The 16464-nt window shown below is 42.7% G+C and overlaps 1 protein-coding gene across 2 annotated transcripts in view; it reads right to left on the bottom strand.

Moving 5' to 3' along the window:
• The window catches only part of arhgap21a (Rho GTPase activating protein 21a), an 88434-nt gene that overhangs the window by 70792 nt on the left and 1178 nt on the right, over positions 1-16464 (bottom strand). The window contains exon 2 of one of the 2 annotated variants that reach the window (XM_032503471.1): positions 16093-16334. In XM_032503471.1, the coding sequence (XP_032359362.1) occupies positions 16093-16170 (78 nt within the window). In that variant the 5' untranslated portion in view covers positions 16171-16334. Of the gene's footprint in view, positions 1-7607; positions 7783-16092; positions 16335-16464 lie in introns of those variants that run through there. The other variant, XM_032503470.1, reaches the window with a different exon arrangement.

Here is a 16464-nt window from a genome sequence, read left to right on the forward strand (position 1 = left end):
GTATCGGCCTTAAAAATCCTTTATCGGTCGGGCTCTAATTTCAACACAAAATAATATTATCACACAACACAACTAAGTCAACATTAAGTCGAACATGTCAAGGACCATATGCCGACCCAAAGCAAAACACAGAGAAGCCATTTGGCAGCCGGGTCAGGAGACTGAAGGAGGACTGGGAGCAGGGCTGAACACAGCAGGTCTCCAGGCCATGATGACCACACCCAGGCCCAGCTGGAAACAATAAAAACCTCATACTCCTCATCTCTTGCTCTTTCCCTCCATCTCCTGTACTTTATTGTTGCCCCGTCTCACTGCACCTCGTAGCACTTTAAACACTTCAGCATCCCAATCTTTAGTCTTGTGTTTCTTTGAGCTTCTCTCTTTCCCTTGGCACTATGGATGTAACGGTATGAAAATGATCACAGTTTTCAGTATTATCGCAGTATTTTTTAAAGTGTGTTCAATATGTTAAAAAAAAAAAACGATCAAGCTGAAATAGTTTCAAAAAGTGTAACAGTGTTTATAATATTACAAAAATATAGGCAAAACTTGATTTAAAAAAAAAGTGCAACCTTTAACATCAAAGGTGCAAGGGTCCAGCATGTACACAGCTTATTTATTAGGAACATTTCCAGTAATACAGGTTTAAATTTTAGAAATCCAAACACTCAAGCTAAGACATGAAGAACAATATGTTCCAGGAGAACTATCTTCAATCAAATGTCCTCCGGCATTCTTAAGCATAATCAAAATACGCCCGTTCTTCAGACTTAGTCCTCTGAGAGGGCTGATCCTGAGTGCTGTCATCTACTCCTACCGCCATGATTCCAACTTCAAGAAACGCACGTTGGAGGCTACGTAGTGCGTCTGCGCGGAAACTTCAGGAAACTCGCATGAAGCTGGGAAGGAGGAGGTGATAATAATGACATTTTAAATGAAAACGGTGATTGTTATCGTCAACATTTTATCGTGGTTTACCGTTACACCGGTAATCGTCACATCACTACTTGGCACCCCTCTTTCTTTTGTCTGCCTTTATCGGCCTCTTTTCTTATCCTCCTTGGATCCCATTTAACAGAGAGGAGAGGGAGTGTCCACCGCATTCTCCATCACGACAGTAAACACGCAGTCAACTGAGTGAGCCATTCTCTCTGGCATGCACGCTCAGGCCCCTTTAAAAAATAAAAAGCCAAAGGAAAACAGTGAGGTAGAAACAGATGGATGTCATTTGTTTTATAAAGACAGACAATGGCAATGAAATAGCTTTTCTAGAGCGGGCAGAAAGGTATTCAGTTTTGCCAAAAATTGCATATTTGGTGACCTCTCCTGTGACACTGTCAGATTGGTTTTGCTTGCAATTCATCACTGATGATTAGTGAATCAGGGCTCAGGCTGTCACGGTCACTCTGTCGGAGGACCATAGGTGCTTCGAATGCTAATGGTGTTGTTTCATCCGCATCAGAACAAAGCGGCGTGTGCACACTGACTGACACAGGACAGACGGCGTCATTATCACTGTCTGGATCGCTGTGAAGCCTGTACCGCACGGCCAATCGCGTGCTCTGGCACTGAACACGCAGCCAATTAACGCCTCTTTTACTGGGATACCTCAGGGCTGTGTGAGGAAAACAGGAAAATATGCCAGGCTCACTATTTTATGGACAGCGATGGAAGCCTGGGAGATGGTGATTGAGTTTTTTAGAACACGTACGTAAAAACATACAGCAAGTAATTCTCAAGTTATTGATCCCTCCATGTGAGCTAAATGAGATTGTGAAGGACAAGCTCTGATAGCAGTAGTAGAGAGGGTTAGAGTATAGAGAGGGTGACACGCACCAGTGATCTATGGATCCTCTGTCAGGGCTCTGCGGAGGATTATCATTCCCCCTGCTCCACCCTTTTGACTGTCTTGCATGACGTAACTGCTCTTAGTAGGCTGATCAACTTTAGATGTACTGTGCACCACAGCGGCGGTTCTGGCATTCAAAACACACACATGCGAAAAAGAAAAAGTCACCATAGCAACCCTCTTCTCTTCAAGCGTGCCAGTGATATTTACAACCTCACCTCAAGAGAGCCTGAGGGGGGCTGGGCAAAATGTGAAATCACTCATAGAGGGAAACAAAACAACACCTTTTAAACAAACAGTCACACGCGCTCTCTTGCACTAACACATGCATGCACATGCAGCTCCACCCACAGGCAAGGCTCCTCCCAAGCCCAGTCTGCATTGCACCAAAGAGAGCTGCATCTTTTCCAAGCCAGTTTTTTATCATCCAGGAGACTCCGCAGCATCCAGCTACTTCTCATTCACATCCTCAGCTTTCTTTTATCCCTCTCTTTTCCTTTCCTGGCTTACAAGAATAGCGTACTTGAAATATTATAGAAAAAAGGCGTCTTTATATGCCATACTTTTCTTGTGTTACCAAGGTTACACTCCAAGGACAAGGTGTTTCTTGGTTTTGCAGAGCCAAACCTCTTGTGACACTTTCCTTTCAGCAGGTTTTCTGTAATTCTGCCATACACCGACTAACCTTTACGAACAGCATCGCTGTATGTTTACTGCAGCGCTGTGCACATATGTCGTAGGGATTATGTGCCTATGTGCAGGCGTGGGAAGAGGGGGTGAGGGGTTTCTGTGGCAGTATGAGGTGAATCAGCATTCTGTTCACGCCGCTTTTCACTACAAATTCGGCCAATCTGCTGAGGGTTACAGTACGAAATCGAATGTACGAGCACAGGCAAGCATGCCCTGAGTCTACAGTGAAGAGACAGCCCCATATTATGCAGCTGGATGGAGGGAAAATGACACGGCAACAGTAGCCGCAGGAGGGATAGCTTACATTTATTGGTGCTGGAGTATCAAGCTATTTCATCAAAAAAAGGTGTTCAGCACAATCTTTAGCATTTTGACAATTTTAATGATTTATTGTGGTTCTTTTGCTGTTTTTCTACTCCAATCAAAACGTACGCGTCCATCCACACCGGCATCCATAGCTGACTGCTGCTTGTAACAAAATAGAGGGGCAAGTCAGAGGTTCAGGTATCACAGGATAACCTAGTGTCACAGATCCTAAAACTGATCTCTGTGTGTCTCAGTGGGAGGTATTACTTCATAGTTTAATGCTTCAGTGCATCCTAACTCGCTGACACAACACACACGCTTTACAGTTTGTCCACATGTAAGCTACATTTATTTCAAAATGCATCTTTTCCTTTAGAAACTATGCATTAAATGTTCTCCACAATACATCTTAAAGGCATTGCAGTGTGGATAAGAAAAAAAGCTTTCCCAAAAATATTGATGTACATGACACAATCCAGTGCATTGAAGCAGTAATGTTACTGAATCAGTACTAAATCCGTTTGTTGTCTGAATAAGTACTTCTAAATTGTGTTCCTGGCTATAATGAAATCCAACACTGACCATGCAGAACAGGACAGAGCAGAGGTTTAGACTGCTGAGACTCAATAACCAGGTCAGTCCCACTTCTTACCAAATGATGAAAGTAATGTACAGAAAAATGACCAGCAAGCACTTGTCATTTTCAAATACACACAGCATTCTCAGATTTTATCCACCTTACAATGCCACGTGGCCTCATTTGGAACCACATTAAGATCTCAAGGGAGCGAAGCGAATCCTTCAGATGGATTGATTTTATGCGTGAGAGAAGTGTATAAGCAGCAGGCAATATCACATCTCGGGTTGAAGACAAGAGTCTTTGCCAGGGGCTGAAAAGATAAGCGTGTCAGTTATTACTGACATGCTGCAACTGTCAGGCAGAACAGTTCAACACAGAACAATGACCATGAATAAAACTACAGGGATGTAACAGAAAGAGCAGACTAACTTTGCATTGCATTAGAGCATACAGGACTTCCCTAAGGGAAATATGTGCCACATAGGCACATGTGCTACCATGAGGCTGATTAAAAGTTGTCTGCTTGGACTGATTTGGAAGCTTTATGACTCCCCTTCCCTCCTTTTTTCCCGCCTCGGCTGCTTTCATATGCTAATGGAGGGGCAATTGTGCGGGCCAACAGCCTGGAATTCCTCTCCACAAAGGAGAAATGGAGATGGAAGGAGAGAGGAGAGAATGGGACAGACAAACAGAAAGAGAGAGACCAGAATAAAGTGGGCTGATGCACATCAGAGGCCCAAATCACTGTCCAAAGAAGATTTTGCGTAGAGCTCAATAAGCCCAAGTGTGGCCTGTGTGTTTCTAGTGTATGTTAGGTTAGTTCACTAGTGTTGTTTGGCTTAAGGGCTTCAACAATTATGCTAATTATTGATTCATTTGCAGCTTCTTGTCTCAAATAATTGACTAATATTCAGTCTGTACAATGTCAGAAAGTATGAGAAATATTATCCAGAGTCCAAATTGCTTCTTTTGAGTCCAAAACTCTAAGATTTTCCTATTACTATCATAGAAGATTAAAAAAACAGCAGATATTCACATTTGAGACAATGGAACCAGTGAATGTTTTGGGCATTTTGCTGATTAATCACAGTAAAGTGTTGCAGATTCATTTTCTGTCTATTGATTTATTGACTAATTGTTTGAGCTCTAGTTTCATTTCCAACAAACCCACTTTCTGAATGTTTAATCATGCAACATCGTTTTCAGTAAACACATACATTCAGTATTTATTTATTAGTAGATGGACAGAAAATTGATATAATTGCCAATTGAATGTCTTTGGGTTTACGGCTGTTGGGGTAGGTCAATTTTCTCACTATTTCTGGCATTTTAAAGGTGAAACAATTAAGATCTGCAACTATCAATTACTTATTGATCAATCTGCAGAATACTGTCTATTAATCTGTTCATCGTTTCGTCCATAGATTGTCATAAAATTTACGAAGAATCACTACATATAGTCCTACTATTATCTCACTAAATTTCATCACTAACTAAGTTAGCCCATTTCACGCTTGCCTTGCAATTGCCTTTTAGTCCAAAAACAGCACTGACGGGGCACATGGGACCCTCTGTCAGCTGTGTTGGGTGTGGTCCATCACTACAGGGATGTCAGTTGAGGTGGCTACCAATGCACCATTGAGGAAGCCATCCCCCCACATTAAAGCATCAGAGACAGGGGCATCCAAACAAAGAGAGGACATACGCACCACCCTCACATCCAGCCAGCCACCTCAGCCCAGCCCTTCAGAGACAGAGAGCAGGTGGGCCAATTAGGGTCCCCAGGGTCCCCCCACCCAGATGCGAGCAAAGCCCTGTATAATTGGTTTCCTCATCTATGAATTATTAATCCTGGTTGCTCTTTGAGGTTTTTGACAGGGTAGGGTCATGACAGTGCACCCTCTGACACAGACTCTCCTGTTTAACCCCCCAGTGCCATGTTAAAACTAGGCTAGTCCTCAGAACAAAGTGGGGAGACTCAAACACATCCAAGGGCTCAACAACCAGGGGTGCATCAATGCTATCTATGATTGTTTTAGATAACCTCCATAAAAGTCTATTACAATACTGTCTTATATCTTTATCTATCACAATTTCTGCTAACATTGATGGTGGGGAAGGAAATAATGCAGTGAAGCAACATTTCACAGCATAATCCAATAAGGCATCAACTAGGGAGAGAAAGGGATTTTCCTTTGATGGTATTTACAGCGTGGGACGAATTTGTAAAAAAATCGATCCGATACAACCTCTCTCTTTCCCAAGAGGTAATTGTTTTATGGCTGCAACTAATGCTTATTTTCATTATTGAGAAGTCTGACAAGTCAAACAACTGTCTCAACTTCTAAACGGCCATGATGATTCCTTCAAATGTCTTGTTTTGTTCGACCAAAAGTCTGACACCTAAACAATATTCAATATACAACGACGTATGGCAAAGACAAGCTGCAGAGTCACTCATTTAGGAAGTCCGAGCCAGAGAAGTTTGGCATTTTTTTTCATTATCATCATTGAAATAATTAATCGGTTATCAAAATAAATGATAATTTTTTCCGTTGATCGACAAACCCATTGCCATAAATGGTTTTTTAATTTGTCGCCTCCCTATAACAAAACTATTACAAACCAAGTATTTCTGGCACGCCAATAGATCTGAGGCCCTGCTGTTTTTGGTGGCAGTGTTGTTGCTTCCCTGGCTCCTCTCTCTGTGTCTCACACCAGGTGTTAGCCTGTAAATATTTCATGAGCCCTCTGTGCTGTGCTACTGGCGCACAAAGGCCGTTTTCAGCGCCTCGGACAGCAGAGGCTCTCTGGAAACAGAGGCCTATCAGTTCGGCTTGGGACGCAAACAATTTTCAGCGCTGCTAAAATTAAATTAGGGGAAGGGGCATACCACAGAGCAGCTCTGCCGCAATGTTTGGCACGGCAAGACTTCTTTACTCCTCGCATCAGGCATTCCATGGCAAAATGAAAAAGGAGAGGGGGGGGGAAAAGTGCATGATACAATAAGCTGTCTGTGTGAGTTTCCAGAGAAAAAGCTGAAAAGGCATGTATATGAGATATGAAGTGTTAGTAAGGGTGCCAAGTTGACTTCTGAGCATATGGAGACAAATGGATGCATACAAGATAGCACCACAAAGAGTGCTGTATGATGGAGAGAACATCTATATTTATATGCTCAGATTCATGGGCAAACACGTCATTCTCTGAACATAGACAGGCTTCACCCTTTGCACCCTTCCACTTAACATCTCATCCCATTACAAGGGAACATCTTCCACTGGATTTTACCAGCCAGCCTTTGATCGAAGACTGTGTCCAAAATTTGTAGTTTCACAAATTACTATGGGAGGGGATAATTTTAATGTAGCTACACTTGTTGCAAGATATTTTATTTTAAATGCCAAACGGCTTAATGAACTCATTTACTGCAATAACATCTTACGAAGCCAAGAGAAATTTAGATTTAAGTCCAAAAATCACTTCTGAAATAACTTGATTAAGACTCATTTTTGAAAGTCAAGTTTAGTCTCAAGCCACCCCAGGCTGCACAAGGCCCCGTTTGCAAGAGCAGGGACACTCAGAGGTCAGCATGCCGAGCACTCCTGAGTCTCCAGTTCCACACTACACTACTGAAGCAATTCTGGCTATTAATACACAAGATGTCAGGGATGCCTTTCCTAGAGAACTCCTGAGATAATATGGGACAGAAAGGAAGGCATAAAAAGGGTGAGAAAGGGTGACCGAAATCAACAGGTCGAAAAAGAAAAAAAAACATGCTGCACATTCAGCTGCAGCAAGAACAAATGTATTGATACAGTACAATACATTATGACTTGCTGAGTAAGGGGTATAGGCCAACCTGATGTTGGAGTGAATGTCCTGCTTTAACAGGTTACTAGTTTGATGTCCCAATAGCTCCCAGTTAGCCATTTCATACGAAACTGTTAGGGCTAGTGGTTAGGGTGTATACTATATACAGTATTCGCAACGTCCTCAGCTCGATTTTGGCCAGCGACTTTTTTTTGCATATCCCTCCCTTATCCCTATCCCCATGTTTCCTGTCAAACGCTGCTTTCACTAACAATAAAAAATGCCAGAAAATAATATTAAAAAAGGAAAACTACTTCCCTACTTATAACTTTATAAGTCAAATGCTTACAACATGAAGAGAGAACTGACCTGATTGTTCCAGGAGCAGTATAGATCACAGATGAGGCTCCAGTTGTTGTTAATCATACAGTCGAGAACTTTAAGATGAGCCATTTTATGTTTCACTGAAGAAATACACCCTGCCCAGACACCGGCCCCTCAGCTGTGTGTACCAAATCCTGCCGTTCCCAGCGGCGTCCTGCTGGCAGCAACACTCCTCGATGCCACCTTGACGGAGAGGAGGGTGAGAGGAGGCGGGAGGGGATCATCAGCAGAAGGCAAAGGGTGCATCTCCGTGCCCATCTGCGAACGCAGCAGGCATCCTATCCGCCGTGGCTGTCGCCCCAGCTGCGCTTCATTAGCAATACTTTATGTTAATAATTCATGCCGCAGAAAAACTCTAGGGATTATCTTAGATGTAAGATTTAAAACAAAACAGCCTTCCTGATACAAGGATGCAGTAGGAAAGAGTAGTTAGCAGTCCAGAGCAAAACAGTCCACCTGGCTATGCATCACCATGGTTATGCAGCAGAATGCAGACTGACCGGTGGAGGAGAAGCCTAAAAGATGACAAAGCATACTGCACTTTTTCATGTCATCTGCCTTGGCATTTTGGTAACCCTCCCTTTCTGTCTTTCATTCTGTGATGGTGTCTCTTCCCAGATGTCTGTGCCTCCCTGTGCTCGTCTCCGCAGTCGTACCAGGCTGAGGCAGCCTGAGAATCAGATCAGCAGAGGCTCACTCTAAATAATCAAGCATCCTGCCGTCATGCAGGACATAACCAGGAACAAACTGGATTCCCTCTTTTCACTCTGACCCTTCTGGACAAAAAGCCAAAGATCTGATGGACTCAATGTACACCTTCCACCGCTGTCTCTCGTTAAAGTGACAATACACCTAAGGCTTGTATCACCTTAAGCCAGTTTAAATTGTCCGTGTGATACTGTTAAACCTGCAAAGAGGAGGGGACTGGGCCAGCTCTCTGCCTCTTACTCCATACCTCACTGATTTTGCACTTTTGCCAGCAATGCGGGACTCTATCCCGCCTGAGTTCTTTATTTCCTCACTGCAAAAAAAAAGTCTTTACATTGCAGGGGGAGACTCCCTGACAAAAGGCAAGAGGAGTGCTGCCGGCCCTACTACTGCAAAGCAAAAACTCAACTCGGCTCTCTTAAGTAAATGAACATTAAGTTAAAGACTTCCTGTCACTGTGGGATGTCAAAGAAATCAAGCTGTTGAGGGAGGAAAATATGCCGGAAATGCATGAAGAGAGAATTAGGAAACTACTGGATGCCAGTAAATACTTGTCTGGGATTGTTTATGTTCCTTTCACCCTTTGATGCTGTGTGACGTCCAGATGGTTGTGATTGGGACATTAGCTATAAGGCGGCTTCATCAGTGAGATGCTCTAAGCTCACTTCAATGAAAAAATGCCACGAGCACTTAGGAGCAAGGAGTAGCCTGAGGTGGGGTTTAAGATATTCATACTTCTTTTTTTGTAAACCCCTTTAGAACTACAAACTAAGTGTTGATCCTGCCTCGAACCCCAGCCAATGTAACTGATCATGAAAGCTCAACATCCACAGTGAATAAAGCCATCTCAAACCTGCACAGATGCAGCAACGTGTAGTGGTAAGCTTTCAATCAGCAAAAGTGGTACTCTAAATTGTGTAAAAACTGCATTTCAGAGATAGATGTACCACAAAAAGATGGGTAAAGACAATTTGAGTCACAATACAGACACACGGCTCTGTCTTAGGTCAAGAGGCTACACACACAGTCTGGTCAGAAAGGTCAGCCAAGTCCCGTAGGCCAAGCTCGGTGACCAGACATGGCAACCCTGGGCCCCACAACACACTATCAACAGAGCAGTTGGGGAGGTGATGATCACTCACTGCTTGCCCCCCATAACTCTTAGACCGCCTACTTTTCCCCATTATCAACACACAACCTCTCTGCTTTCTTTAACCTGGGAGGCCAGGCCCCCAGTGGGAATGGATCACAGGAAACGGTGCTTATTCTCATACTGAAGCGTAAAATAAGCACAATTTCAGCAGGACAAAAAAACTGTGTTATTACATCCATCACAGAGAGGGAACAATATGCAAGACATGACCAAGACAAATAATCAGAGACCCAAGACTGACATCAGATGGGATGTCAGTCCACACCACCCAGCTCACACCAGATTGCCAGATTTCTCTTGGCAAAATGAAACACATCAAAGTCCCTGTTTTGCCATCTTGCGCTTAACCCAAAACATCACAATAGCTTAAGAAGTCAAAGGGATTAATACGGGCAAATAGTAGTAGAGTACGGTTCACAAAAAATCTAGGCCAGGCGAATTTCACAAATGGTCTAAATGCAGGGCAATGTTTTCAAAAATAATAAATTACCTTTTGAGTGAAATGAAAAAGCTTGCCAAAATGTTATTCTTGAATCTATAAAATATTCACGATGCAGTGTAAAAAAGGATTTGCACTGCTTGCTACCTAATTATAAAAACGCAATAATTTGTGCAGCTTTGGGGAAATTGCGGACATCCCATAAATCCAAATTATCTCACGGTTGAATAATTGCAAACTTAATAAGACAACTGACAGTGAATAACATCTACGCAGCAAACCGCTGTGACATCATGCGGCAACATGTGTACGAGCTGTGGCTGCAACAACCTCCCCCCCCCATCACAAGCCAGCGGCAGGCAAGTAGAGAGTAAAAGCATGTGCCCTACCCCCAATCGAAGCCAATATAATCCAATCAATCCTGAGTTATGGATCTCGTAGTGCTCTCTGGACACGCACGCACACGCACACACACACACACACACACACACACACACACACACACACGCACGCCGCACACACACACATACACACGATCCAACCAACACGTTTTAGAGCTTGAACTAAAGATTTATTATTTATTATTCTGCCGATGAATTTCTTTTTAAATAATTGCTTAGTCTATAAACAGTCTGACAATGAAAGAAATGACCATCACAAGTTTTGTTATGTCTTCAAATTGCTTGCTGTTAGGGGTGGGGAAAAAATCGATACAGCACAGTATCGCAATATTTTCCGTGGCAATACTGTATCGTTACACAGGCGCCAAGTATGGATCTTTCATTATGTGTTGGTCAGTTTGTCTGCTTATTTCGCAGAATACTGCAATATGTTTAAATTCGCAATAACATTGTATCGTGGCATAAGTATTGTGACGATATCGTATCGGGAGGCATCTGGTGCTTCCTACACCTACTTCTTGTCCAACCAACATTCCAAAATTCAAAGATATTAAATGGACAATATTTAAACTGATATAAGCAGGAAATCTTACTTGGATGACATAAACCTAGTGGTTTTTCTAGCAATAACGGCTAGTCTACAATTAAGCAGTTGTGGTCAATTTGGGAGAAGTATATTAACTGTCATAGACGACTTGCTATGAGTTCAGTCTTGAGCTTTAGAAGCTTTTCCAGCCAATCAGAGAGGACTTGAGCTGCCTTAACAGAGCGGCTCTGCCAGTTGGTAGCTTCTCTGTCATCCATTCATGAAATCATTCCTTCATCAGGGTGCCCTTGTTCATTTCCACTGCTGACGCTGACAGGAAATAATGTGGTTTCCTGCCAAGACCTCAAAGCCCACACTAATACCGTGGGTTAAGATGTGTCCTGATAACAGCCAGTTACATAAGAGTTGTTTTGAAAGAAATACCACTTACACACATGTGGTTATATGCACTTTTACATACAAAATAAAAGAGTTAAAAGTCCCTTTAAGAGTCCTAAGAAAAACATACTTGCAGAAAAATGATTTAAATCTCTGTCTATGTGCACTGTGTGTTAAATGTATGGCATTTCCCGTGTGAAAATGCTACTTGGCTACAGTCTATATTATCTACCAGCCACTACACAGTGGTTAACATAATTCTTGGCTTATAAAGCCCGTAGGGTGTAAAATATGACACCGCCTTAAGAAATGAGCTTCGCCGATAAACTGAGCACTAAATGCTCTTCACACACACACACACACTGCTGACTAGGGTATGTCCTGTCTTGTAGCCAACAATAGAGCCAGATAGGGGGCGAGTGTTTTGATGGAGATGCCTTGGGCATGTGTAATGGATAGCGTCTCAGGCTCACTGAGCATTAGACTGGTTCTGTTCTGCCTGTTTGCCTGCGTCTGCCACCCTTCCCCCTCTCCAAACTCCTTCCACTCACCATCTTCTTTCCACCCTCCCTTTATTTTATGGAGGGACGGGGGCATCCAGGCAGAAGAGGCTGTGACATTGAGCCAACTGGCAAAAGAGAGAACAAAAAATGAAAAGAAAAAGGGTGGCATTTTTTTCCAATGGTTCAACTTTCGTCTGTTTTGACACCCCTGCCCTCTACCCGCTCCCTCCCTTCCTCCCCTCGACACATCCATCCATCAATCATTCATCCATGCTTGTGGTCAGCGGAATAATGGCATCTAATATGACTATCTGGACTTTAACAGACTGAGGGATGGCATGCAGAGGAGCCATGCTGAGCAGGAACATCACCTCTCCACAAAAGGAAAAAGATAAGGGGGCCGCCCGACACAGACATTTTGATTGACCTTGCATCCGACACAGCACGTGCACAGATTTCCCTTTTTGTCTTTTCCAGGAAAGAAATAGCAACAATAGCTGGGAAGTCTGATTCCGATAAGAGAAGCCAGAACCCACACTCCAAGTTTCAGTTTGATGTTTGACATAACTGTGAGGCAGATCTGGTGTTTCCAAACCAGGGGAAACCCTTCAGAGAGCGTGTTCTTGGTTATTCCCATGACACTTTCTCTCTGCGAGTGTATGTGCTAAAGACAGAAGCCTGGTCATGTCCAGGTCAGTGTATTGTTTGCTGAATGGGAAAAAAACTGATTTGCGGCACGAGACACATTTGCTTTTCAAATCTAGGCAAATTAAAATTGTTTTGTCACTCTGAGTGATGAACTGCCATGCCATGGCTCTAAACACTGATAAAAGTGCAGGCCATTGCCTTGTGGAGACACAATAATTGTAATCTCATTTCTGATGTGTTTTTTTTCCTTGCAATGACTAGAATACACCATCACACTTTTAAAAACTGAGATCATAGTGAGCTTAATTATGGCTGGGATGTGACACTGGAAATGTGAGTGGCTACCAGCTGGGTATGTATGTGGAAAAACTAAAAAGAGACTGAGATTAAGTCTTTATGTTTCCACAGGAAAAAAACAAGCCCTCATAAGGCACAAACTGAACACTGTCGCATTCACAACCAGACTTCTACAATTACAGTGTCCTGACCAACATCCACATATTCACCGCTTGTAACAGCATTCAGGAGAAAGGCAACAGCGATTCCAGAACAGTGATTCCATTTTTCCCTCACCGCCATTCATCTTTCCATGGGTTAAATATAGCATCACAGAAAACACGCGGGAATAGAGGACGAGTGAAAGACAAGCATGTGGATGGGGGAGAGAGAGAAAAAAAAGAGCAGGGGTTTATGGAGTTGGGAGGGGCTATATTTAGAGCAAAGCAGAGAGCATCACCAGCACTCACAGCACCGCCATTGGTTTTATCCACCCTAACATGAATAAAGGATGTGATCAATACATGCTAGAGAGTGTTTCACCATTGTGTTTGTTTACCTTTATCCACTATTCTTATTTTACAAATGCGTTGTCGGAACAAATGTATATTACATTACATTACATCACAACTGAATTTAAGTGAGGAAGAGAGCGAGGGAGACAGACAGACAACCAGCTGAAGTGAAGTGCTTACAAGGGCATATACTGACACCCATTTAGAGCTGTAACCAACAATTAGTTTCCGAATCAATTCATCTGCTTTTTTGTTTTTGTTCAATTAATCCATTAATTGTTCAGTCTACCAAATGTCTTGTTTTGTCCGACCAACAGTCCTAAATCTAAAGAGATTGAGTTTACAATGAAACAAAACGGAGAAAGCAGCAACTCCTTACATTGGAGAAGATGACAATTGAATTTACCTTTTTTTTATTTAAAAAAAGAATGAAATGATTAATCAATGTTTGAAATACGCTGGAGACTAATTTTCTTTCTATTGACTAATCGATTAAGCAGTCCAGCTTCCATTATCTCACAATAGTTAACTTCTCGTTCTAACAATAAACACAACAGCGGTGGAGAGATTTCAACAATGGAGCAGGTGTGTTTTATGAAATTTAAAAGAAAACGGTCAACAACCATGGCAGTCATAAAGCCAACCACTTTGCTAACGTGACCTGAAATGAATACAAATAATCGGCAGGTCTTTTGGTAATAGTTTGTCATTTTTCAATCAATCAATATGTCACTATTTTTTGACATTTTATGGACTTTGAGAAAATTGCCTGACTTATCAATATTAAAAAGCCCTAATTCTAACAACAAGAATGTCACTTTGTTTATCCATCTTTTTTCCAATTATCTTCCTGTTAATATGTATAGAACTGAGCCTCAGCTGCTTTATAATAACGCTGTAGGTATCAGAGTGACAGCAGGTCGAGTTAGGTAGAGAATGGGAATGAGGCAGAGAGAGAGAAGCAGACGTTATACACATGGGGTGTTTTTCCCCTAATGATCAGGGCAGCTGTGCCTAAATTACCCCAGCGTTGCTGCCATCGCTAGCAGGGCCGGGTGGGTGTCTGTACGTGTGTGTGTGTGTTTCTGTCTGTGTGTGTGTGTGTGTGTGTGTGAGTTGGGGGGGGCAGCAATCTCCCTCATTAGCGAGCAAACATGATGCAGTGGAGGTGGTGGAGGGGAGGCTTTTCCCACCTGGGGTTTCAACTCTCATTAGACCCCAGGGGGGGGGGGGGCAGTTCATAAGCAGTGAAGCTTGAAAATTGGGTGAGAATTGTGTTTGTGTCGGAAAAGGCATCAGGTAGAGAAAAAGACCTGCCTTGCTCTCATGTCAAGCCCCCCGAGCTGCAAACAATCAGGATACACACCGGTACTGAACCACAGGTGACTCACAGCGTCTATAGCGGCGTAGAGAGTGTGTGCCAAAAAACTTCCTGGTCCTCAGGTTATAAAGAAACCGATTGGCATCACATTTCAATTTTATCAGAGTATCGTAGGGATTCAGTGAGTAACCATGCACCTGCAAAGCACTCTTCTTCACACGCCATCCTCATCTTTCTTGTGCCCTTTTTCAACCAATAATGCTGAAGTGACTACTACCAATCTTTAAAAAGCAGGCTTCATCTGTGGGTTTAACTATAAAAGCTGAACAAAGATTCTAAGAAGTTAGTGGAGATGCAGCCTGTGTTGAGAAGTAATCGTTGTATTTTTGGTGCTTCTGCACAACAGTTTGGTAGGCTGTGGTGGATGTAGCTTTCTTCAGTGAGGGAGAGTTAAGTTATCTTACAGGAAACATTTGTTAGATTGCAGGACCCGATGTGAGGAAAACCACAGGCAGTGATAATTGGAGAGACCAGTAGAGAAGAAAGTAAAGAATTCTCAAATGACTCGATCTGACAGTACACAAAACATTGAAAGAAAAACTAAGGAAGCAAACTTCTCATTAAGACATTTTAAACAAATATCTGCTCCTGATTCACTCCATCAACTGTCTCCAAAACTCCAGCGCCGTTAGGTTGCTGCTTTGCCCCATTCCCACTATTTAAATCCTCCATCTTTAGCTAGTTCTGATACAGTAAGAGGATTACAGCCACCCACACAAACACACACACACAGCACTGCTACCATTTTCTGATGGCAGATTAATCCAAAACATGCCACCGCTGCAATACTGTAATGACCTGCATCAAGCCTAGATGAACTATGATGATGATCACGATGATGTAACCTTGAAGCTACCGTGCGTAACAGGAAAAGGATGAGCTCTACAATGTGCCGTTTACCAGGGTTTGGCATGCAGACCCAAAAGACCCAGTAAGATTAGCAATGCAAGTATAAAACTCTCTTTGTGCGCGTAAACAGTTGTCTGAGGGAGAAAGCAATGAACCTAGTCACCTCAGACACTGGCAGATGTGATGTGATGTGATCTGCAACACTTAGCTCACACTCACTCTGTTTCTCTCTGAGTGCAGACACACTTCAACTTCTGCTGGCATGTCACGAGTTTCCTGAAAGTGAGAATACCTTTGAACCACCGCTGACAAACTTATAGTCACTAAGCAGACTGATGGTTTTAATGTATCCAGGTGACAGTTCTATCTACTGAATTGCATGTTTTCTCCTCCAGTCATATATGTATACAGCTTCTATTGTGTCAAAAATAGAAGTTCCAAACATACACTATTTATAATTCCCCTCTGCCACACTGCCAAAGGTCACATGCAGTCGACTTATTTAACATATCAGAAGATACCTGTGAATGCACCACAAAAGATAAAGAAAGAATCAAAAGCCACCATGACAGAGCTGCAGAAGCATGCACACAAGTGCAAAAAGGAAACCAGACTGAAAACAGTGAACAGTAACAGCCTGGGATCCAGACACATCTCGATCCAAAGTCTTACCTCGCGAGACGGAGTTATGGCTGTGTGTTTACTCTCTTCATTGTCTTGTGGTGAATCACTCCAACGTGCTGCCATCATTTCATCTCAAAACGGCAGAGGAAGAAGTCCTTTAGAGACCACATTGAGGTGAGGAGGATGAAGCCAAAAAAACACAAGAAAAAGAAGAAGAAAAAAAAAAAGGAAAAGGAAAAAGATCCTAATCCACACCGTCCTCCTTCTTCATGTCCATCAGTGGCTGATATCTAAACACAAAGAACACAAGTTAGTGAAGTAAACCCTGTTCAGAGTGTCCTTGTCCCATCACAGTGACAAACATATCGTTTGTTTTTGAGCCTGGGGATCTCACTGTAGCCAAATAGCAGCACCATGAAG

Source organism: Etheostoma spectabile, chromosome 22 (genome assembly GCF_008692095.1).
Source record: "Etheostoma spectabile isolate EspeVRDwgs_2016 chromosome 22, UIUC_Espe_1.0, whole genome shotgun sequence".
Taxonomy (NCBI): Eukaryota; Metazoa; Chordata; class Actinopteri; order Perciformes; family Percidae; genus Etheostoma; species Etheostoma spectabile.